Source organism: Eupeodes corollae, chromosome 3 (genome assembly GCF_945859685.1).
Source record: "Eupeodes corollae chromosome 3, idEupCoro1.1, whole genome shotgun sequence".
Taxonomy (NCBI): Eukaryota; Metazoa; Arthropoda; class Insecta; order Diptera; family Syrphidae; genus Eupeodes; species Eupeodes corollae.
In genome coordinates this window covers 70,607,195-70,631,457 of record NC_079149.1, presented here as the reverse complement: position 1 = coordinate 70,631,457, position 24,263 = coordinate 70,607,195, and the positions used below count along the sequence as shown (strand labels likewise).

The 24,263-nt window shown below is 35.5% G+C and overlaps 1 protein-coding gene across 1 annotated transcript; it reads right to left on the bottom strand.

The window, feature by feature from the left end:
* LOC129950945 (Fanconi anemia group I protein) lies at window positions 1-23,960 on the bottom strand. The gene is made up of 14 exons (XM_056062908.1): window positions 23,751-23,960; window positions 23,243-23,694; window positions 22,954-23,189; window positions 22,782-22,891; window positions 17,649-18,099; window positions 17,508-17,596; window positions 17,339-17,451; window positions 17,014-17,279; window positions 16,623-16,954; window positions 11,553-11,717; window positions 11,165-11,325; window positions 10,404-11,103; window positions 9,951-10,345; window positions 1-774 (listed from the first exon to the last, which is right to left on the bottom strand). Exons 1-14 carry the CDS (start codon window positions 23,844-23,846, stop codon window positions 108-110), a joined length of 4,233 nt encoding a protein of 1,410 aa, XP_055918883.1. The 5' UTR covers window positions 23,847-23,960; the 3' UTR covers window positions 1-107.
* Window positions 23,961-24,263: the final 303 nt, after the last annotated feature.

Sequence of the window (24,263 nt, the reverse complement as noted above, 5' to 3'; positions counted from 1 at the left end):
TTTATGTTTTGTTGTATACAAATGTTTGACACCATTTATTAATTGTATATACATATATATATATATTACATTACTTGAATTAGAAAACTTAAAAATGCCTTATTGTATTATTTCTCCTTCTTAGACTGCCTTCCTCTTCCCTTCTTTGGGGCCGGAGCAGTTGACGTCGAAACACCTTCAAGACTTCGTATTGAACGCTTCTTCGATTGTGAATTGATTTTTGCCAAATTTTTTAAAAGCTGTGAATTTGTTGAATTGACACTTTCCTGAAGAACTTCATCGTCTTCTTGTGTAATAGCAGCAGTTTTACGTTTTGGTCTAAGACTTTTTTCAGGTGCTTTTTGATTTTCACAAACGACAGGATCTGCGTCAATTTGATCCAAAAGAGTTTCTTCTTCATCATGTTGTGCATTAGTTTGTTCTTCATCTGAATTATCTTCAATGTGGCTACTATGAGACATAGATTCATCAATTGCTTTCTTTAGTTCAGAAGTTTTTATTCGGAAATCTCGAACTGTGCCTAAATGTAGGAAACTGGCAAGTTTATCATTCGTCTTTTTGCTTAATAAGATAACATTCTTATTGAAATTTTCCAAAAATAGTATTAAGCGAGGTATTTGTTTAGTTTCTCGTAAGATTTTTGCCTTTTCAGCTTGAGGATCTAACAGCTTTCCTTTGGGACGATTTTCAAAAATGTTTGCTTCGATGTAAGTAATAAGGGCATAGATATTAGTTGCAAGGGGTTTTCCAACCACCTGCAATAGATGATCGAATCTGAAAATATGAATGTTTTATTAAATCTATTCATTTTTAATTTATTTTATTCAGTTTATAAATTTTAAATTTAATTTGTTTATTTTTGAATATTATTATCTATCCTGTTTTTTAAAGATGAGGAAAGAGCAACGATTTATCTGATGGAGTAATTTTGAAGCAACAGAAGATTGAAAACTTATACCAAAAAGATGAACCACACTCCAAAGGAAGAACAATCAACTTGGGCAGGAATTTACTTTGAGGTAATTAAGGATTTTAGCTGCCTAGGTTTTACTTTGAAGAAAAGACAAAAAAGTCAATTGAGTCAAATATTCATTCCCGGAGCAGCTCATGTATATACATATAAACTCATTTATAACTATGTTTTTTTATGAGTTACGTTTTACTTATCCATATAATTTTAAATATATTACATAATAAACAACCTGTACAGAATTAAATGACATTTTCTTAATCAATATATCGAATATAAAGAGACGGTTCAGTAAAAGAGGAATGCTGCTAAGTTGGCATTCACATGCTGAACAAAACCTCAATTAAATCTTTCCAACTATCCATATTGCGAACCTAAAGTCATCTAATTGCGCACCCCACTGTGCAGGTCAAAGCCCTATGGGAAGTATTTTAGTATACTATGAGCTGGCGAAGAGCTAAATTTCACGAAATTGTCATTGAAAGTGGCTAAGAAAACAGAATGGCTGAGGCAAAATTTAGTTTTTTTTTTTATGAAACAAAATTTAAACTTATTTTACAAATAGATTTCTATTATTAAAAAAAAAAGTATTTTAGACTGTTTATGTAGGTTTTATAGTGAATATTCAGTTAAAGCTTTTATAACCTAGCAGTGGTGAGGCGTGAATGATTTCAAATGGTAATTCGAAGAAAAGTTTGTAACCAACAATTTAAATTTCAAAAATTTGCTTGAAATTTGTTCTTGCCATGCATGTCTTCGCTTCAAGCCAAAACGTCAAGTACATATTTAGGAATGACTCTGCTTGTTATTTTCTTGTATACTTATTTTTTTCTTTGAATACACTGATTTCTTCAAGCAGAAACCTTCCTTAGTCTGCAATACACATTTTGTTTGAAACCCACCTCAATCGTACACCGAAGTTTGCAGAAGCAAAACTGCGTTACTACTCTAGTGCGCTGCGCAATACGTACGATTCATCCGTCAAGAGCGAAAAGAATAAGAAATACAAACACAAATTTACCAAAAAATAAGACGCAGAACATCGTCTTATTTCCTTACACAACAAAGCGTGTATTGAAAAGGAATCTAATTAAAATTTTGTTTTTAATTACTTTCTTCCAGGAAGTTCTTTGTCCAGTTGCAAATCTTCTGTAAAAATCAATCAGCGACTGTGAGAGTCTTCTTTTCGCCGATGACTCGCTCACATACACTTCACCGAAGTCTCCCATTATTGCAGCCACGATAGAGTCCCATCTTAGCGGATCTCGTCTTTAAAAGGAAAATCCTACGGAGATGCACTGGACTTTGCTTCAACTACCAGAAGCAGAAACACTTCAGCAACAAAAGAGTCTACGACGAAGCTAAAATAATTCAATTGGACAAGTATCTGTTCCAAACAGCCAGGAATATCACGGAAGGATTGAACAACCACCAAAACGAGCTAATCAGGATATTAAGTCCCAACAACGTCACTCTGAACCCAGATATCTGTGTGCTATGGATATACTGAACGAGGAATTTGAGCCCACCATCGAAGAAGGGTAGTACCCGTGGCATGATGGTTAGTGCGTTGGACTGTCATGCAAGGGGTCTTGGGTTCAATCCCTGCCTGTGCCACCTTAATTTAAAAAAATTAATTTTCGCGGGTACTACCTCTTGCGAGGAACTGGCAATTCCTTCAAGAGTAATTCTTGTCATGAAAAAGTGCTTTCTCAAACTAGCCGTTCGGATTCGGCATAAAATTGTAGGTCCCCTCCATTCCTGACAACATTACTCGCACACAGGAATGGTTGGGAGTTGTAAGTCACTAGGCCCTGGTTCACAACGGACTGTTGCGCCACCCCATTTGATTTGATTTGATCGAAGAAGGAGATCTTCAATTTTACGCTGACATGGAGTCAGCTTATCACCGCAGCTAACAGCCCATCAAACAGACAACTGGGCCAGAACACCCCGAGGATTTATTAATTATTAATTTTTAATTAATTTTTTTATCTGACAACAGTAATATTTAAGCCCCCTAAGTGCAAACAAAATATTTTATCATTTAATATTTAATTATAAGTTTAATTTAAGACAATTTTAATATTTGAAATGTTCAGTTATGATAAATGTAAGTGTAACAGAAAAGTATCAAGCTCAGTGAATAGTACAAAAAAAAGAGAAAAGGAACAAATTTGTTCAATACCAGGGACTTTTATAAGACGTCATATTTATTATGTTGAATAATTGTATTAGTGAATATGTTGCCCAAGTTAGAAATTTTGTATTGGTCTTTAACAATAGGTTAACTTGGAATTACTATGTCGATACAGTTGTATTTATGCCTCACTTAGAGGACTATCTGTTACTAGATCCGTGCTAACTACCCATATTAAATGAAAGCTGGTCAAAGCACTTGTCCTACCTGCAATAATATACGGGTGTAAGATGTTTGCTGATTTTGACTCTCAATCAGCTCACAAACTTAAGGTGGCACTTAATGCAATAGCTCGGTTTGTTTTTAACCTACGCTTTTCAATTGCGATCTGGTAACTTTCTTCAAATATCGTTGTTGTATTTTACTCTTCAAATGGATTGTTAAAAAGACTCGCAAGTTATCTATGTAACAGACCTAATTTTTGTGTTTCTAGCTATTCCATATCATTGCGCTCGTTCACCTTTAAGTGTTTGACATCGTACAGGCAATTTTTCGTTCATGACGTTCGACTTTCGAATAAGCTTCCCAGTTATATGAGGTCTAGAATCGAGAACAGAAAATTTCAAGCAATTAGTTTTGCATGTTTCTCGAACTTGAACTGGACATACTTTAAAATTTTATTTTTCCTGGGTATTGATTCAAATAACTTTTTATTAACATGTCTTTTGTTGTTTTTTTTTGCCGCATTCTGAAATTTGTAATTCTTATTTTTAGTCCATATTTAATGTGTAATTAACTTTAACTAATTTTTTGTCAATTTTGTTCTCACACGTTTGTAAATAATCATTTTGTTAAACATACAAATAAATAAATATCAAATATTTGGGGTTATCTTGTTGTAGCTTAGGTTTTAGGTTTGCTTATAGAGTGAGGTGAGCTCAAGAGCCAATATGTGTGTAGAATATGACTGAAAGGAGAGTAATAGTTCTTAAAAAATGTTTGCAGCGTATTCATGTGTATGATTAAGTTTGATTCATGTTGCAAGAAGTCTAAAATATTCAGGGTGAGAATTTCAAAAGGTAAGACGGAAATAATCGACTTATATGGACGCTTCGCCACTGTAACCTACTTAAGTTAGGTTAGGTTAAACTGGCTGTCCATGATGGAAACGGACACACTTACGCCAGTTTAATGGCCCATTCTGAACCAGTTTGAGTTCCTTACGAAACGTGAGAGGTGATTATGCTAATATGATTTAGATCGTTAAAGAAGAATTCTCCTAGGTAATTCTTGTGTTTTTGAGCTAGAGCAGGGCATGTTCAGAGAAAGTGAAGATAATATCTCCTCGAAAATAAGACTAAATCAGTTTTTTGTGGGTTAACACCCAACCAGCACAAAGTGTTGGTCTGTCTAAGGAATATTGTAAGAGTTTTTTTAAGGTGTTAAGATGCTTTCCTGAAACTGCTATAGCAATTTCGTAGTCCGCATAGGCGATCACTCTAAAACCCTCCGCACCCAGACTAGTTAGGATTTCATTTACCACTAAGTTCCAGAGGAGAGGGGATAGAACACCACCTTGCAGAGTCCTCTACTAACGAATCGTCTGCCAGAAGAGTTGCCCAGTTTTGAGTTAATTATTGTGCTAGTCAGCATTAGATGAATCTCCCCAAGCGAACTCTCTACATTTAGAGATGTTAGTGCAGATGTGATTGCAGATGGGTCGACGTTGTTAAAGGCACCTTCGTAACTAACTTACCGCGGATAAATAAATTAGGTGGCGTTGAGAACCAGGGCCTAGTGACTTACAATTCTCAACTGTTCCTGTGTGCGAGTACTGTTGTCAAGGATGGAGGGAACCTACAGTTTTAAGCCGAATCCGATCGGCTAATTTGAGAACACACTTTTAATGACAAGAATTACTCTTGGATAATTTGTCAATTCCTCGCAAGATTTAGAACCCATGAAAAAAAACTTTAGATGACACATGCAAGGTAATAAACCTTTGAAAGAAATTGTTGCCACCCAAAAACCAAATCGTTGTTTTTTTCAAACATGAAATAAATGCAAAGACCTCCAAATTATAGATAACAATAACTGAGTTGCTCAAATTCTAATATTAACTCTTTAGACTATCGGTACTAGCTAGTATTCGGTATTATCTGACAGAATTAAGTACTGCCTAGAAAAAATCTATTGGTACCGATACTAGAAATTTGTATAATAACCAGACCCTACCTTGTTATACTCTATTCTAAATTAATGGTACTAGGCCTTAGTACTTGAGTACAGAAATGAGTTGATAATGATTTGAATATTGTTTATAGGACTAGTACCAATCTCCACGTAAGGAAAAATGAAACTTAATTTTGATTTGAACTTGACAAAGTTCGAAGCTCCTTTTACTGCATGGTACTTCATATATGGACCAACCACTGTTTTTGTAATTTTGTTTTCATATTCTAGTCATTTTACTGTATTTAGACTACACTAATTAGATATTTGTTAGTGACAGCTACAGCAACATAAGGGACTTCATTTGCAGTCAAAAAGGCAACAAGTGTCATGAATTTCAAATTCAGAACTTTACTTCGCAAACCTCTACTTTACAGAATGTATTAAATGAAGTTGTGCAGAAAATAAATAAATCATAGAGTAATAAAGTTCAGCTTTCAGTTGGATGAAAAAACATGATCAACTGTCATTTTGATAGAAGTGGACTTCACTTAATAGTTAAGGAGATTTTTCTTGACTAACTTTCCAGTCAACTTTCCATTAAAGTTGCCTTAATTAGAAGGTAATTTTTTGGCAGCTGGCCAATCAGATATTAGAAACTTGCCTCATTTTCAAGACCATTGTGTCTACTTTATATGTCGTATTAGCAACTTAATTAATTAAGGATGAAAAGGATACATTAAGATATATTAAGATTCACTGTTTCAAAAATAAATACGAAAAACATTGTCGAAAACGGACAAGTTCAAGAATTTGAACCTTAATTGTTTTCCATTGATTGCTAGGATTATTTTATACTTTAAAATCTTACATAAACTTGCACATTTTTACACGATCAACCATGTGACTTCTTTTCCTTATCACGCTTATATACATTTCAATAAAAAACAATGTTAAGAATTTTCAAAAAACATCATTTAATTCAATTTCAAAAACAACAAATATTCACATATTTCTAACATTTGCAATAATTCACAACTTTAAAATTAAAGTGATCTAATTCAAAACTCTCTTAATTTTTAAATACGCAATAAACTGACCTTTAATAGGGATCTCCAAAGCCCTGTGGTAAAAAAGATACCGCAATATGAGTAAAAAGACACTTATACACATAAGAGGAAAGAGGAAACTACAATGGTGGGCCTCAGAGCTTGACATGCTCAGGAAAGAATGCAGGAAACTTTTCAACCGGGCCAAAGCTGCAAGACTAGCCTCTCATTGGAACTCCTACAAAGAATCCCTAAGAATCTACAAGAAGGCACTAAGGAAATCCAAGCGATCTTCTTGGCGATCCTTCTGTGGCATGATAGAATAAACTTCTGAAGCCTTTAGGTTACGGAAAATTCTTTCAACTAATCCAGCTATGCCAAGCTGCTTGAAAAATACAGACGGCTCCTGGACAAATTCAAGTAATGAATCGCTGAACTTACTATTGGACACTCATTTTCCTGGTAGTTCTCTTACCGAAACTTGCAACAGTTTTATACGTTCAAGTTCAATTTCAACATATCCACAATGTCTAATCACAAAGGATAAGCTACAATGGGCTCTCAACAGCTTCAAACCATTTAAAGCTGCAGGACCAGATGGTATAATACCAGTCGAATTACAAGAGGCTTCTGATATAATTGCACCAATCCTTGAGGCAATTTTTACCAGCTGTCTTTACCTGGTCCATGTTCCTCGGCATGGAGAGAAGTTAAAGTTGTTTTTATACCTAAAGCAGGTAAATGCTCCCAAGTCAATCCTAAAGATCTACGACCTATAAGTCTATCATCATTCCTTCTTAAGACCCTGGAAAGATTGATTGATATCCATTTAAGGGCACGTATCGATACAAGACTTCTGTCTTCGTCTCAACATGCCTACTGTAAGGGTAAATCGGTGGAAACAGCGTAACACACTTTAGTACGCACCATCGAATATTCCCTCCATCATAAAGAGTTCACTTTGGTTGCTTTCCTTGACATCGAAGGTGCCTTTAACAACGTGGACACATCAGCAATCACATCTGCACTGACATCTCTAAATGTAGAGAGTTCGCTGCGGGAGTTAATTCATTTAATGCTTTCTAGCAGAATAATTAACTCAAAACTGGGCAACTCTTCTTGCAGACGATTCGTCAGTAGAGGTACACCGCAAGGTGGTGTTATATCCCCTCTCCTCTGGAACCTAGTGGTGAATGAAATCCTAACTAGTCTGGATGCGGAGGGTTTCAGAGTGATAGCTTATGCGGACCACGTTGCTATAGCAGTTCAGAAAAGCATCTTAATATCCTAAAAGAACTCTAACAAAATGCCTTAGACAGACTAATACTTTGGGCTGATCGGTGTGGACTGGGTGTTAACCCACACAAAACCGATCTGGTCTTATTTTCGAGGAGATACAAAATTCCATTTGTCAACCCTCCTTATATTAAAGGAATCCAATTAAAATTCTCAGACGAGGCTAAATACCTAGGTCTTGACTTAGACAAAAAACTAAATTGGAAACACAACGTACAGGAAAGAGTCAAAAAAGCTACTGTAGCTCTCTTTTCTTGCAAAAAAGCTATTGGTAATAAATGGGGTTTACAGCCCAGAATCACGCATTGGCTATACACATCGGTAATCAGACCGATTTTAACGCACGGTGTAGCAGTATGGTGGACTGCTTTAGAGAAAGGTATAAACAGGGATAAGTTAAATAAAGTCCAACGTTCAGCCTGCCTATGTATAAGCGGATCGCTTCGCACGACCCCATATGCAGCACTGGACACCTTGCTCTACCTTACACCTCTTGACATATTTAGCAAACAAATAGCTGCAAGCTCGGCTATTCGCCTCAATGCTTCGTCGCAGTGGACTAACAAAAACATTGGCCACTCCGCAATTCTAAGGTACTTAGAATCAATTCCAAAGCACACAGACTACACCATCCCCCAACTACAATTCGACAGGAATTTCCATATATCTATACCTACCAGATCTTTTTGGGAGGATAGGACATTCTTAGAGGATGAGTCAATCCACTTTTACACAGATGACTCAAAAACCAAAGAAGGGGTTGGTGGTGGTGTGTACTCTGAACGACTGAAATTAAGTCTGTCATTCCGCCTTCCTAATCATTATAGCGTGTTCCAGGTGGAACTTTTGGCGATTAAGGAAGTCTTGTCTTGGCTCAAAGAAAACGTGATATCAACATCTGATATCCGTATTTTCTCCGACAGCCAGGCCGCTATCAAATCTCTGGACTCTGTCTCTTCAAACTCTATAACAGTACATAACTGTCGAGCATCTCTAATGTAGATGGCGCAGCAGTTTAATATTCACCTTTGCTGGGTGCCGGGCCATAGAGACATTCCAGGTAACTGTAAGGCAGATGAACTCGCCAGGAACGGTTCAGTACAGCCCATCCTACCACGTTTGGCAAGTACTGGCATACCAATCGCTACTTGTAAACTGCTACTAATGCAAGACGCTGCGAGGAGGGCAGGCACCAGGTGGACCAACATCACCACGTGTCAAGCCACAAAAAACATCTGGCCAACACTGGATTTAAAACGTTCAAGGTGCTTGCTCTCTCTAAGCAGATCGCATATAAGCTCGATAATAGGTCTCATAACCGGACACTGTCTAATAGGAAAGCACGCCACGAGACTAGGCGTATTCTCAAATTACTTTTGCAGAAGCTGTATGGACGAGGAAGAGAAAGAAACGGTTCTTCATCTTCTCTGCACATGCCCTGCACTAGCTCGAAAACGCAAGAATTACCTAGGAGAATTCTTCTTTAACGATCTAAATCATATCAGTATAATCAGCCTCTCACGTTTCGTAAGGGACTCTAACTGGTTCCATTGAGCTTAGGAGGAAGCCTCAAGATTCATGTGGTATCACAATGGGCCATTAAACTGGCCTAAGTGTGTCCGTTTCCATCTTGGCCACTATAACCTAACCTAACCTAACCATGAGTAAAAAGAGGGTAGTATTTATCTATCACCTGACTATTTTCCTATGCATCTTATGTAAAAGAGTAGAAAACAGTATTGTGTATTTTTAGTTAGGTCAGTTCACTTTCATTCTAAGGGTGCAAATTGTCGTTTATTTTAGTTTTTAAAGAACTCAGCGGTATATGGGCTTACTACATTTTGCAAGGTAGACAAGGTCAAAAGAATGTGAACTTTATTGAAATTACATACATTTTAAAATTACAGATCGGAAAACAACGGTAAATTTTTCTAACTAACTAACAGAAAAAACCGTTAATTAATTGTGTGTGTCTGTGATAATAGAAGATGAAGTAATGGTTGCTTTTTTGTATATTTTTTTTGCAATTAACTCATTCTTGCGTGATTATAAATAATTGTATTGAATCTGTAAGGCTTCTAAGAGATGATTTCAGGATCAAATTGTTTTTAATTTATATACCTTGAAGTCTTCAAGCATACTTGAACTCAAACACATTTTTATTTCAATGTAAATATCGAAAAATACACTATAGGTCTAAAAATTTATAAATAAGTGTAATAATTTATAAATAAAGGTTACAAAAACGATAATTAGCAAGGACGAGAATGTTTTTTAAGATACCCTTTTCTTTTAATTTAAAATATTTTTCAAATATACTCACTTTGTTCCTTGTATTGAGAGTTTAGATGTTGCACTCCGAGATAGAAAGTGTTTTGCTAAATTCTTTAAGCATGTGTACATCTGAATTAGAATACGCAAAAGATTATCCATGCAAGTGCCCAAAGGAAGACTGACATTAGAAAGGTGCAACAAAGTATTTGAAATATGTATTAGTTGAGAGCAAATCGATCGTTCCTTGGTCTTCAAAGATGATAAGCAAATTTCTCGTTCATCTTCAGCAATTATTTTTAGCTGATAGTGCAGACTATTAGCCTTTGAAATAAAATATTCAACTTCTTCAATTTGTTTACGTAAAGTTGAAAATAAATAGTTGATACAGGATTCTGCGCTAGTCAAAGTAATAGATTTTAGTTCAAAACTCAGATTCAGATCCGGCTAAAAAGAGTTCGAAATGTTGAAAATAATATTGTGCAACTTATACAAAATTAATTACCTGATCCGTCACTTGTCCAATGACCTTTTCAAGATGCATTGCAATTGTATTAAAAAACATTCCAGAATGAGTCTTTTGTCGCTGGATGAAGAGCAGTTTATGAATGATTCCCATTTCTTTAGTAAAAACTTCATTGGTCTTACAAAATTCTAGAAGCCAAGCATAACTTTCTATTGTTAAACGATCACTATACGACTTTCTATCGTAAAGAATTTCTAAACACTGAAGAAGAGTACTTGGAATCATAACTGCAAAAGAGGCATCGGAGTCTTCGCGTAATTCCTGCTCATCAAGCATGTATTGGTCTATGATCTCTTGAATTATGATTATGGCATCTTTATTAGAAGTCAAATTGCTTGGATGAAAATCTACTCCTTTTATAAATTCATCGAACTTTTTAGGAAACACTTCTTTAGCAGTGGTGAGAGACTGATAAAAACAATCAACACACAACGACGCTGCTTGGAGATCAAAATTTTTCCACAACGAAGGCAACTGCTTTATACAACGTTCGTAGATAATTTTTGTCACATCTGTGATGGTTTTAAAAGTTCGTCGACTATGTGAAACTTGTTTATAACCAGGTTGGTGACGTAGGTTTTCGATGTGTGAAGCTGTGACTTTGTAAATGTAACGAACTAGCTCTCGATTACTTCGTAAAGGAGCTGTTGAACTAGAGTTCGCAAATTTGACTGAGTCCCTGTAAAATTTTGTATGAATTAAGTAAATTTTTGTACTAATATAAATGCTATAAAAATTACTCTAGTAAAATTTTTAAAACCAGCTCAATATCAGAAAGATCCCAGATATTTTCAGGTTTCGAATTGATTTTCTTCACTGCAATTCCATTTATTGTTGAATTTTGAGATTCACTGTCATTACTTCCTTTGGGTTTTGTTTTAATGTTCTTTTTTCCATTACTCTATTGAATTTAAATAATTTGCAGTTAACGGTAAATACCAAACAATGAGGAATAGTGAATTGTATGAATAAAACAGAAGGCATAAAAAGCTGAGTATATGTTATACAAATTCTTGTAAATAATAAGTTTAGTCACATAAAATAGAAAAATTCCTTTTAGGAAAACGTGATTTTATGTGATAAGGTGGGTTTTTGTTTTATTCAGACCATGCAATAAAAAAAACTTACTTTTAATCCCTCGGCAATCGAATAATGAAGCTTAAAAAGTGCATAGAAGGTAGTAACGTTATTGTTTTCTGGTGCCGATGTCAAAATCAAATAAGACATGAATCCTTCTAGAAAGTTAAGTTGCTGCATAATTGTTTCATTTTTGAGGAGAGTCATAGGTCCATTCTGTAAAAATAACAAGTTTGCGCGTTAGTTACAACCTTACTTTTACATATAATATTGTAGCATAATAAAGGTGTACTGTAAATAGCTTTTATTCTCTTAAAATCCTCTATTTTGTTGTCTATACTCAAAACAAAAATTGTTATAATTTGCTAGTAATTCACATTGAAGCAAATGTCCATGCTGGAATCTGAATTTGTAACATTGCATCCTTAGTTTTTAAACTGGGTAAATGCATTTAATCAGGGGGCTCATTCCGTAAAAAGATTATCGTCAAAAAAAAAAATCGTTTTGACGATAGTCTCACTTCACGTAGACGATAATCGTCAAAGTGATATCACCAAAACGATAGCGTTTGCACGATAGCTAAATAGGTATCGTCTGTCATTGATTTCCAAATACTAACTAAGCAAATTGAAATAAAAATATTTCGGTGTAATTGAGGTTTGTTACAAAGTAAAAATGAAAACTCGGAAAAAAATAAAATGAATACGGTTCTTCCAACCTATATGTATTTAATTATAGTTTTGTTCAAAGCTTTTCAAAAGATTTTCAATAATATCAGACTTAAATAAATAATATTTACATCGTCGTGAAAAAATAAAAACGGTAACAGTAACAATAACAATAACAATAACAATAAACAACACAAAACAGTTGGTTAGTTTGATAACAAGCAATTTGTTGCAAATTTTCACAACTTCCCATAGACAATAACCAAGTTTAATAACATTTTCAAGTTATATTATCTTTCGTTGAGTTCATATTGAAATTTCAGTAATCTTATGCTGAAAACGATAGACGAGACGATATTGGCAAAGTTACGTGAAGCAAATTATTGACCATATCGTTAATGATAATCGTTTTTAAAATTACGGAATGACTCCCCAGATTTGTTCTTAAATTTAATTCTAACACAGCCTTACACACAGAAGAAAGACCACAAAGTTTTAAATTTAAAATTCATTTCGGACTTTAAGGTCTCCCAGTTATTAAATGTATGGTTATAAAATGCATTTGGTTAGCGGGGCTCATAGGCTACTGTTGTAGTAGCAATCTTGTGAGAAACTTGGGTAACGAGTTATCTAAGATGAAAGCAAAATATAGTATAAATTGCAATATACATAGTTATAAATGTTCCATTGATTTTAATCTTTAAGTATTATAACTTTTTAACTTTCATTAAAATTAAAACAGCTGTTACTCGAAAACGGTTAAGATGTGGTGCATATAAGTTACCTTACCTATCAACATATTCAGTTTCGACCCATTTGTTATGGGATACCCTCAATAACAAAATGAATAATCTCTTGCACAGTAGCACACCTTGCTTAACTATCGTCGTCGGTGATTTCAATTTAATTGATCTTGTTTTGATTCCAACTAAGGATGAATTTCACTTTGTTCCTTGCAATACTACGTAATTGTCTATTTCAAATAAGTGAAATCTCTAACCATTCGGAGAGGCAGATTGTGCTTATTTTTTTTTCTGACCCTTGCAATTCAAGTTACCGACATTTTTCTACTTTTTATCATCCTCTTCAATCTCTTTTTTTCACTGTCAGCCGAGACAGTCCTTCACAAATACAGAAGTCGCATTTCATTTGAATGTCCGTTAAACCATCTTTAAACTATATACATGTATACATATATTTGTCCCTTATCACCTCAATTGACATTGCCTTGAAATTATAAAGGGTGTCCCAAAATTAACGCAAGATTTGAATTTGCCGCCATTTGTGCAGTGAAGTGTTGGCAACCCTAAAAAAAATTTGACAGCTAACAGTATAGGGTTATTAAAAATGGACCGTTACACGATAGAACAACGTGTCTTCATTATTAAAGAATATTTCAAAAATAGTGAAAGCTTGGCGGCTGCAGTTCGAAAATTTCATACAAAATATGGTCGGAATAGTGTTTTAACTTCGTCAACTGTGAAGAGATTAATTGAAAAATTCATGGAGACTGGTCGTCCAAAAACAATCCGTTCAAATGTGAATGTCGAAGCAGTGCGTGAGAGTGTTGCTGACAATCCAGGAACCTCAATTCGACGTTGTGGACAAGAATTGCAAATTTCAAGAACCTCTCCACAGCGTATACTCACAAAAGATCTGTGTCTTCATGCTTACAAAATTCAATTAACACAACAATTGAAGCCTAATGACCATGGACAGAGAAGAGAGTTCGTTGAATGGATTATTGAACATCAACAAATGGACCCTGATTTTTCGAGCAAAATCATCCTAAGCGATGAAGCACATTTTCATCTTGATGGCTTTGTCAATCGCTAAAATTGTCGCATTTGGGGTTCGGAGAACCCACATGTGATTGTCGAAAAACAAATGCATCCACAACGCGTGACAGTATGGTGTGGATTTTGGGCTGCAGGCATAATTGGGCCATATTTTTTTGAAAATGATGCTGGTCAAGCAGTGACTGTTATTGGTGCTCGATATCGCGACATGATTACACAGTTCTTTCTGCCAAAATTAGATGATATTGATGTGTCCAATATGTGGTTTCAACAAGACAGTGCCACATGTCATACAGCCCGTGAAACAATTCAATTACTGCATAAGACATTTCCAGGTTGTGTATACTCTCTCGTTTCGGTGATCAAATGGCGTCCTAGATCGTGTGATTTAACACCATTAGACTTCTTTTTATGGGGTTATTTGAAATCACAAGTCTATGTCAACAAGCCCACAACCACCCGTGCATTAAAGGAGGAGATTCAACGCTGCATCAACGAAATTCAGCCACATTTATGCAGAATGGTCATGGAAAATTTCAACAAAAGAGTGCGCATGTGCATGCAAAGCCGTGGAGGCCATTTGTCCGATGTTTTATTCCATACATAACCCTATCCTATGTACTTTACGAGTCAATAAAAATATAACTATCAAAAGACTAAAAACGGCGTTTTCTATTTAATTCAAATCTTGCGTTAGTTTTGGGACACCCTTTACTATACTACAATCTTTGCTATTTATCCTCACCCCTACAGTATACCAATTAGTTGCGAACATTTCATAATTTAAGGAATAAGTTTCTGAAAACTTATAAAAATCCCCGAACATATTTACATTATTTAAATTACGAGCAGGCTCCTACCAATTCATCTTTCCTATGCGATTCACCATATCATACATATTTTGACAGAATGGAAACTTGTCTTATCTCTAGACCAAAACCGTTATATCAATTCATTAATTTAAAAAAAATCGAATGTTCTTTCTTTTACCTTTAATTTTAACAAAACGTTATCTGCTTAACCCAAAATAACAAATTGTTCACCACTTTGCAATTTTTTGTATGCAGTTTTATAGTGATTCTGTTAATATGTAATCCTCATTCAGAATACTTTGAGTGTTTGTTAAGTAGATTTCGGTCTTAAACATTTCAAATTAATACAGCAAATGACGTCTTATTCATTGGCTTCGTTCAATCTCAGACAGATAGGGTATCCGGATACCTCTTTGTTAGTGTTTTGCGTGTAAAATAATAGCTGATCAAAAACAGCTGAGATGTTAAAAAAGGAGTCCAAAGGGGTGTATGTATGGTTAAATTTCCCTATCCAACACGAGATTGAACGCAGCCATTATGGTGGCAGGCAAGTTTGACAAGTGACATCGCCATATAATAAGCTACAAAAACGAATGACGGCGGTTTGAGCATTAGTCTCCTTTAAAAACGGTTTTCTTTAAATTGCCAAGGCAAAACCATGAGAAATGTTGAAGAACTCTCCAACCAAGGATCCAATTAAAGTATCCACAAATGTTGTTGATTTCGGTTTTTCATCGTGGGGTAATTTGTTGCCCCATGTAGCCGTTATGTGGTTTGTATGAGATGTGGCCGCTAAGAATTAAATTGTTTATCTGGCAAGCAGTTTTCCCTTAAATTCACAACAAAGGAAATAATAACGAAATCTCTAACTATCGTCCCAGAGCTAAACTTTCTTCAATGCTTAAGTTCTTTGAAAGCATTATCTATGAATCTCTTTGTTTTCATTCTAAGCCATTAGTTTCTCCAGCAGGTCCACTACGACGAACCTAGCTCAATTTGTTTCAACGTTGTTTTCACAACTGCTTCACCAAAGCATTTCTATAAGACCCCTTCTACCAAATTATTTATATTAAAGAGCCTTCGGGTTTCCTTCAATGTTCATTCATTGGACGAGATACTACTAATAAAAATGCCAATATAATGTCTTGTTCAGATGTTCTGTTCCAAATCCCATCTATGAGGTGGTCCTCAGGGTAAGCATCTGGGCCACTTTTATGTGTAGTTTTCATTGAAATTGCAAGCATTATTTCTTTCTCAAACCGATGACATGAAAATTATGAAAGTTATATCTACTCCTATTGATACTTCATTGCTTCAAAAACATTTAAATGGTGTACTAAAAGTTTCCTCTAAATGTCAACATATCTCCCTCTCGTAATCACCACTTTTGCAATTTTTCTCTTCCAGTCTCGTTCGATCTCGTCCAATTATCAAACCACTCACTTAATCAGAATTAAGGCCGCGCAACGTAGGTTCCTCCGTTTCGCTTTACGAAATCACCTATGAACTGACCCTTATTTCCTACCCTCCTACAAACATCGTTTACAAAATCGTCTTAAATCCCCTTGCAAAACCTCACGCTGTTGCAGGCATTCTTTTCGTTCACCTAGTCATTACAGGTGCCATCTTCTTCAATACCAATCCTCATATGTTCAACTTCCCTTCTTACTGAACAAATAATGCCAACTTTAACCCAACTACAAGAATGTTACGTTTAGCCTACCGTCTATTCTTTAGTTTTAAGCTAAAATAGTTTGAGTTTAAACTATCTTATTATTGTTATTATTATTCATAAACTTAATTAAGCGAATAAATAAATAGTATAAGCAAACAAATACTTACTACAGGTTCCAACTTAAGTTCCTTTGATTGTAATTGTTCACAGACAGTGTTTAATATTTTGCACATCTCTGTTGTATCATAAGCATGTTCAAATCGATTATACGCCTTCAGACAATGTGCAACGAAAAGGACAAGCTTTCCCAAATTGTCTTTTATTTCTATTTCGTTGTTATTATCGGCAACACAATTCAGAAGCTTGTCGAAATGAATATTTATCACGATTTTATCTTCATCGTCTGTTTTGATATCAAAAAAAGAACGAAAATGAGCGTCAATAAATTGTAGAACATGTGGAATAAGTTTTGGATTAAGTTCAACGGCTCTTTGTAAGTCTGCAGGAAAAAGAAGTAAATTATTAAACTGTGCTACCCCAATTTTTAGTTCAACATACTTTCATAAAGTGTGTTTTTGATTTCTATATTTTGGCTAAAACAATTCCTTAAAAGTCCTATTATTTCCAATGTGAGCATATCAAAATGCCGCTGGGGATTGTTACGGTTGCCGAGAGTTGCTTGTGACATGAGTGAAAAACCAGATATACTTTGTTGGGTACACAACCCAGAAGCGTTCATGGAAGTTCGTTGAGAGTTACTGTTATTTAACTGTTTGAGTACCATGCAGAAACCGTAAACACCCATTCGACAAGTTTTGGTGTCACTGCATTTAATGTTTTTTAGAAAACGTATTTTTTTGTATTTTATTCAACAACAAGATACCTGGAATTAATGGCTTTTCGAAGAATTTCTATAAATGAATCCCGAATTGCAGGCGATATCTTCAGAATCGGCAAAATAAATGTCATCATTCGCATTGCATGATCTCCAGGAATCTTTAAATTGACCAAAATAAGGATACATAATTCAGCTTTTACAAAACAAAACTTGCCCACAGTAAGAAATCTAAGACATAGTTTATAGAATTTTCGCACTCAGAAACGGTGTATGTGTCATTCGAACTCAATAATGTTAGGCAATCTTGAGAAAATAAATTTTGTATTTATATTATTTTTTCATAGTTCAATCAAACCTGCATATTGGTTGGTTTCTTGATCCAAAACCATCCACTCAGCTAATTTTTTTACAACTCCTTGGCCGAACACAAAACGCTTTCGAACAAATTTAATTAAGAAATTCATTCCAAGCTCATATATAATTGAAGAATTTTTATCTTTGAGCAAAACAAATGCCAAATTGACAAGTCCTGGAGTTATTATGTCTTTTCCTTCCTTATTCTGATCAATCATTACCGTGAATGTTCGATCTAAATCAACCCGTTTTATCTGTAGACAATCACGACACCATACCGAATATTTAGCAAATTTTTTTTCTTCTTCGTTGTTTTTTATTACAGTGCGTAAGAAAGGGAGAACGATTGACGAGGATAAACCAGAATCTGGTTCACGATTTGCCCGAGTCATGGATAAAACAGCACTTAAGACAAAAGGAGTTAAAAGTACATCAGGAGCAGTTAGGAAATTCTGAAAATAAATAATAATCATTAATTATGATTAAATTTAAAAAAAATTATTCCAATTTTTATACATCAAAAATATTAAATTAATACAGTTCAGGTGGAAGGTCTATTAAATTCTACGACGGCTAAAATCAAAGTTGGAAGATGCTTAAAGAAGTGTTAAATAGCGGGGCCATAAATTCAATGCGTTCTTAACACTAATTTAATTGCAATTATGTGGCAACTGTTTTCAATAAATCAGTTTGACTTTGTTGTTATTTTCATTTAAAGGGACTATAATAATAAAATGAAAATTTGAAAGAAACTCAAGTGGAAAACTGTTGAAACAACTTCATAGTTTTAGTAGTAATGTTGATCACTTGCAAATTGAGCTTATGTTTCATAAAAGCTATTAACTTCAATCAAATTCGTACACCTTTAGATTGAAAACCGAAAAGCTTCTATAAAAACAAGGAGAGAAAAATACATAAATGGTCATTTAAAATTTAAAATGAAAAGAGTTCAGCAATGAAAACATCAAAGTAAACAAAAACTGTTTATAAAGTATGAAAAAACGGTGGGTTGACATACTAGAACAGTTTAACGCATACAAACAAAACTTTGTGGAATAGAATCAAGAAAGCTGATACAGTTGAATACAAATTTGAAAATAAGTAAACACACATTTTTATCTGGTTTTTGATTAATTTAATAAAATGAAAACAAAAAGTGTAGTTTTAATATTTATTATTTACTAACTGAAATGATTTAATATATGATTCTAGTTCATAAAGCAATTCTTTTTCAAGTGTAATACTGAAGGCAAAAAAGTCTGTTAACGATAATTTTTTTCCAGCTTTATACTAAATGGATGTTTATGATTTGGTTACATTTTACAATAAATAACGTATGTAGCTTTAACTTTTTCATTTCAATTTTTAGAATTGGTCTTTTTGACAGCTGTCACATCATTTGCAATTTTATAATGAATAGACTTACTGCTAAAGAAATTTTGTAAATGGAACAAAGTTATTAATTGTTCGGTCCACGCAAGCCATCAATTTATTGAAGGAAACTTTTGGCGAGTGCGATGTTCAAATTGTAGACATGTGCTTTCAAGAGGACATAAGCGTTCACGGGTTTTTCTCAGAACCCACCTCTGTCTATCAACTCCTACTCTCACGATCCCCTTGGTGAACATCGGGTGACTAGTACTTCAACTGGAGATTGGGTTGGACCCAGTGGAAAGTTGTTGTGGGCAGCGAACGAGAGGGGGAGGGCGGGAGAGGTGTTTCCACTAAGGAACCTCTCCTTATCCAGACGGCAGCGTAGGAATTATCGAGATGGAATCAATGGTGGCGTCTATAGTTCCAGTTCCAGTAAGGTTGAACTAGTTAGTGAACACCTTATAGGGCGACTTATTGGGAGCCCAGGCCTATAGGGAGCGGTATAGGGAGCGGTGTATCCTGCTGCAGTCCTTGACGTTATACTAAGGATCTGGCCCTCCAGGTTGGGGGTTGTGCCATTGGGGTGACTTACTGGCCACGTAAAAACCTCATAGTTTCGAAGCACCAACATCACCGTCATCCAGGAAATACAATGGGATGGGCTGGGAAAAAAGAGGACGAAAAACTGCGACATTTACTATGGTGACTGCTACCGAGAAAACCAACAGCGCTTATTTGGATGCAGCTTTGTCATTGGAGCCAGACTTAGGCAAGAAGACTTGAGCTATAGGTGCATCAACGAGCGCCTCATGACCATCCGTATCAAGGCTAAATTCGGCAACACCAAAGATATGTTCTTCGAGCTCTTAGAAAAAACATATGAGCTGTGTCCTAGCTACGATATTAAAACTGTCCTGGGTGATTTTATTGCCAAGCTAGGAAGAGAAGACATCTTTGGTGGAATAATCGGGAAAAACAGCCTGCACGACAACACTTCCGACAACGGATTAAGGTTCATTGATTTTGCTGCGGGGCGAAACAACTTAACAGAACCTTTCGATGTCAAAAAAGGTTTAAGACAAGGAGATGCGCTGTCATGCGATTTTTTTAACATCGTACTTGAAAGATAGCATAGGCTGATGACATTGATATTATCAGAAGAACTCAGCGTGATGTCAATGGGGCTTTTGCAAGTATTGAGGCATAGGCGGAAAAGATGGGTTTAACGGTTAATGAGGGCAAAACAAAGTACATGATGTCGTCAAGAAAGGACCTACAACACCGACGCCTTGGTCAAAACGTCACCATCGACAGACGTAACTATTAGTGAAGGACTTCGTCTACTTACATAGGTTCCCCCGTAAACGCAAATAACAACACCAGCGCTGAGATCAAAAGAATAATAACTCGTGCTAACCGCTATTTCTTTTGGCTAACAAAGCGATTTAGTGGTAAAGTCCTCTCTGGAGGGACCAGTGTTGCTATATAAGACCCTTATCATCCCCGTCCTGCTATACGGTGCAAAAGCATGGACTATGAAAAACGCGGATGAACGCACCTTGGGTCGGTTCGAGAGAAAAGTTCTTCGTGAGATCTACTGTCCCGTATGCATCGAAGGGGAGTGGAGGAGAAGATGGAACGACGAGCTGTAAGGGCTGTACAGCGACGTAGACTTAGCCAGAAGGGTAAAAGTCCAACCACTAAAATGGCTGGGTCACTTTCCGGCCCGGAAAGTCTTCGAATCCACACCCATAGGACAGCGCAGTAGTGGAAGACCGCGAATCAATGGCGCGCACAAGTGGAAAGTGACCGCACCCAACTTGGCGCTCGAAACATTTCAGAATTTTCAGAAAGTAGTTAGCTAAGCATCTACCTACGATCAGAGGCTCATCATAAGTGCAAAGTTAGTTGTTAGTAAGCAAAATAATACACTTATAGCCTAACACACGCGCAAAATACAAATGTCAACATAAACTAAGAACAAAAAATAGAATCACGACGTTTACTGTTTTAAACAATGATTTTAATCCCACTTCATCTAAATTTAAATCGATCGGTGAGGATATAGATTGCTTACTCGACTTATAGCTTCATTCTCCCCACAGTTAGTTCTATGGAAGTCAATATGTATAAAATATAATGGAACTCCTTTGTGCAGCGTTTTTTAGAACCAAGTATATAACTTGCTTTATTGACAATAATATTAGTGAGACGTTTAAATTTTAAGTAACTTAAAAGTGAAGGCGCGACAGAATTGTTGCAGCGAAATAAAATAGGAAAAAACACTTCCGATTTGTTTTTCAGTAAAGTTATCGTCTCGAATTTAAAACGGTTGATCCAAAGGCTATTTTCCATACGACAAAACATAAAACAATCAATGTCAGATTGTCAAAGACCTAAGATGGCTTCTCTGGGGAACACCAGATTGGGCCAACAAAGTTTCTGAATTACAATTTCTAAATTTAACCTCATAGGATCTATTTTTAAGGAAAGACATAACCCGAAGGAAGGTATATTGAAGCCAACTCGAATTCGTTCCTTGCAGGTCGACCCACCAACACCCTAGACTAGTTTCTTATTCTCTGATCCTACCGCCTTTAGGCAAGTCAGATTAGTAGGCAGTATTATATCTGCAACTGGAATGGTCTCAACGAATTTTTCAGGAACTTTAAATGGTCATTATGCTTGCTCGATAGTGACGTGGATTCCAACGCAGATATGGTTACAAATTTAATTCTTTGTGGAGTGAGAAATTTTATCCCGAGGGTAAAATCTTTTAATGCCAAAGAAAACTCATGGTTTGATTCGAGATGTAAAGAGGATATTAGGTTTAGAGATGTGAGTTTCCGTTGTTATAAAGCCCAAGGAAAACCGGAATAAGTTCAAACAAGTAACACACCCTCCATGCCGCTAACGAAGTGTTTTACTTGCATCCAGAAAACTAATCAACTTTCAGTATCAGTATCAGTACGTGTATCATAGATCACCTCTTATGGAATCACATATTCGACATTGCCAAAAATGCTGCTAGGTGCTTTAGATTCCTCCAACAACGGTGCAAGAAATTTCAACCATCTGATCTGGCTATAATTTACAAAGCCTTCATTCGTCCAAAGCTTGAATATAACTCGCATATCTAATCAGGTGCACCAAAAACAAGTTTAAATATCTGGATAGGCGATAGATGTAAAGCTGAAACATTTACATCGGTAGAACACTGTCGCAATGTTTCATGCCTTTCGTAGTTTCACCGACAGAGTTTGCCAGTTACATTCCACCCCTTAAACAATTTAGCCGTAAAACTCACACTTTCAGGAATGCTCTTGAGTTTACCCTTGAGCTCAATTTTGGACGTACTGTCAAGTAAAGAGATTCATTTTTTAACCGCACATCTGCTTTCAATATAAAAATATAAAGTCTATTAGTAACCGCTTGAGTGCCTTTAAATTATAAACAAAAAGAGATTTGGTCCAAACTAATAAAAAAGTTTGAATCAAATAATTCAGTGGCTAAGCTAAGACTAGACAATAGACATCTACTTTCAATCAAATCGCAAGTCGATTATCAATTTAACATCCTAATATTTGCTTTTTTTCTTCGCCTCACTATGTCACGAGAAACAACAGAAAAGTCATAGATCAAGTGTCACTAAAGAACAAAAAAAACTTAAAAAATTGGCAAGCCGAATGTTCTAGGAAACAAAAATTAATTTTTAAATGAATGTAGTATGCAAAGTTTGAAGATAACTTAATAAACTCACTCTAATAACAATGCACAGTTGAATTTCATTAATTTTATACTGTGTGCAATAATTAAGATGGTGTAGAACCGTTTCTTCAGCCTCTCGTAGCTCCTTGTCTGAGAACACATCTGTAACCAATAAAAATCGTATTACTTTAAAGAACACATGCTATCAATTTCTTCAACCAGACCTATACTATTGAAGTCAGTTGAATTGCTGTCCATATCAGCAAAAAGCTTCTTATAATAAAACCGATAAAAATACTTTTCCAGAGCTAGGATGGGTATTATGGTTTGTCCTGCAGTGGTGCACATGGAGAATAGTTGATATGAAAGAGCCGGGACCTCTGAAGGTACGATATTTTGAAGACTGGCAGAGAACTTATTTAAGACAACGGCCTTTTCATTAGTTGACATTGAAATCTCTCTGAAAGAAAAGCAGGTATAGGTGGCAAAAGTTCAACAATAAGATGTATTTACCGGAACATATCTGCGATTGGTGTCAATATTTCGGTAGGCCATTTCATGAAGCAGATGTTTTTAATAATAGTATCTCGATATTCACTTCCCGAGATGACCATGCCATTTACATCCAAAGTACTTACACTTGAGAGCACAGAAATCGTTTCGGGTAAAAGATCTTTCCACCCAACGCATTTTGGGTCACCAATTCTTATCGCCTCCACACAATGTTCAACGATTTCTATCAATTGTTCAGAAGTGAAGCTTGGTAGGTCCAAGCAAAGTCTTGTAATAAGATCATACATTTGCTTGTAAGTAAGTTCCACTTTAGAAATTTCGGCGAGGAAGGCCTGGACGCAAGTGAAACGTTTCGCTTTAGAGTCAGCATCGCGGGAAAATCCTTGAAGAAGGTAATTCCAAAATACAGCACAATCTGACCGTCCCAATTTAGTTTTCAGTGATGCTATAAGCTTTTTAAAAGAATATTTTAATAAATTGAGAAAGGCATTTGCAAGGTTGAGCTTACATCTTTTGCTGGAGTTTTAGAAATAAGGCGCTGCAGTTCTTGTGTGTTATGCTTCTCACCATGTCTAATAAGTTCTTTTACAAAGGATGTGGCCATATTAAAGCAATAGTAAGTTAAAAACAAGGAATACGATTTTAACCGCTCAGAGAAGTGATTTGATTACTTTGTTTAAAATTCAATTGAAAACTCTTGCACGGTTTGTTGACAGATATTTTTATATTGCGCACAAATTTATTTGAAAACACAGAGGCTCTTAAACTTTCTGAGGTAATGTAGTGCGTGATTCCGTTTAGATTGAGGTAATGCAGTTCATTTGCTAGTGTCAGTATTAAGGTCGTGTGCGGATTGCATTACAATGCTAGTTAAATTTTCGACAACGAATAAATGTTTGCGTTTTTTCAGAAATGGGATCAAATAAATGTTTTTAATGTGCATTCTACGTTAAACCTGATTTTTCAAAAACAATTCTTTGATTCAAATTCAATTAAGATAAAAAAGAAAATATCCTGACAA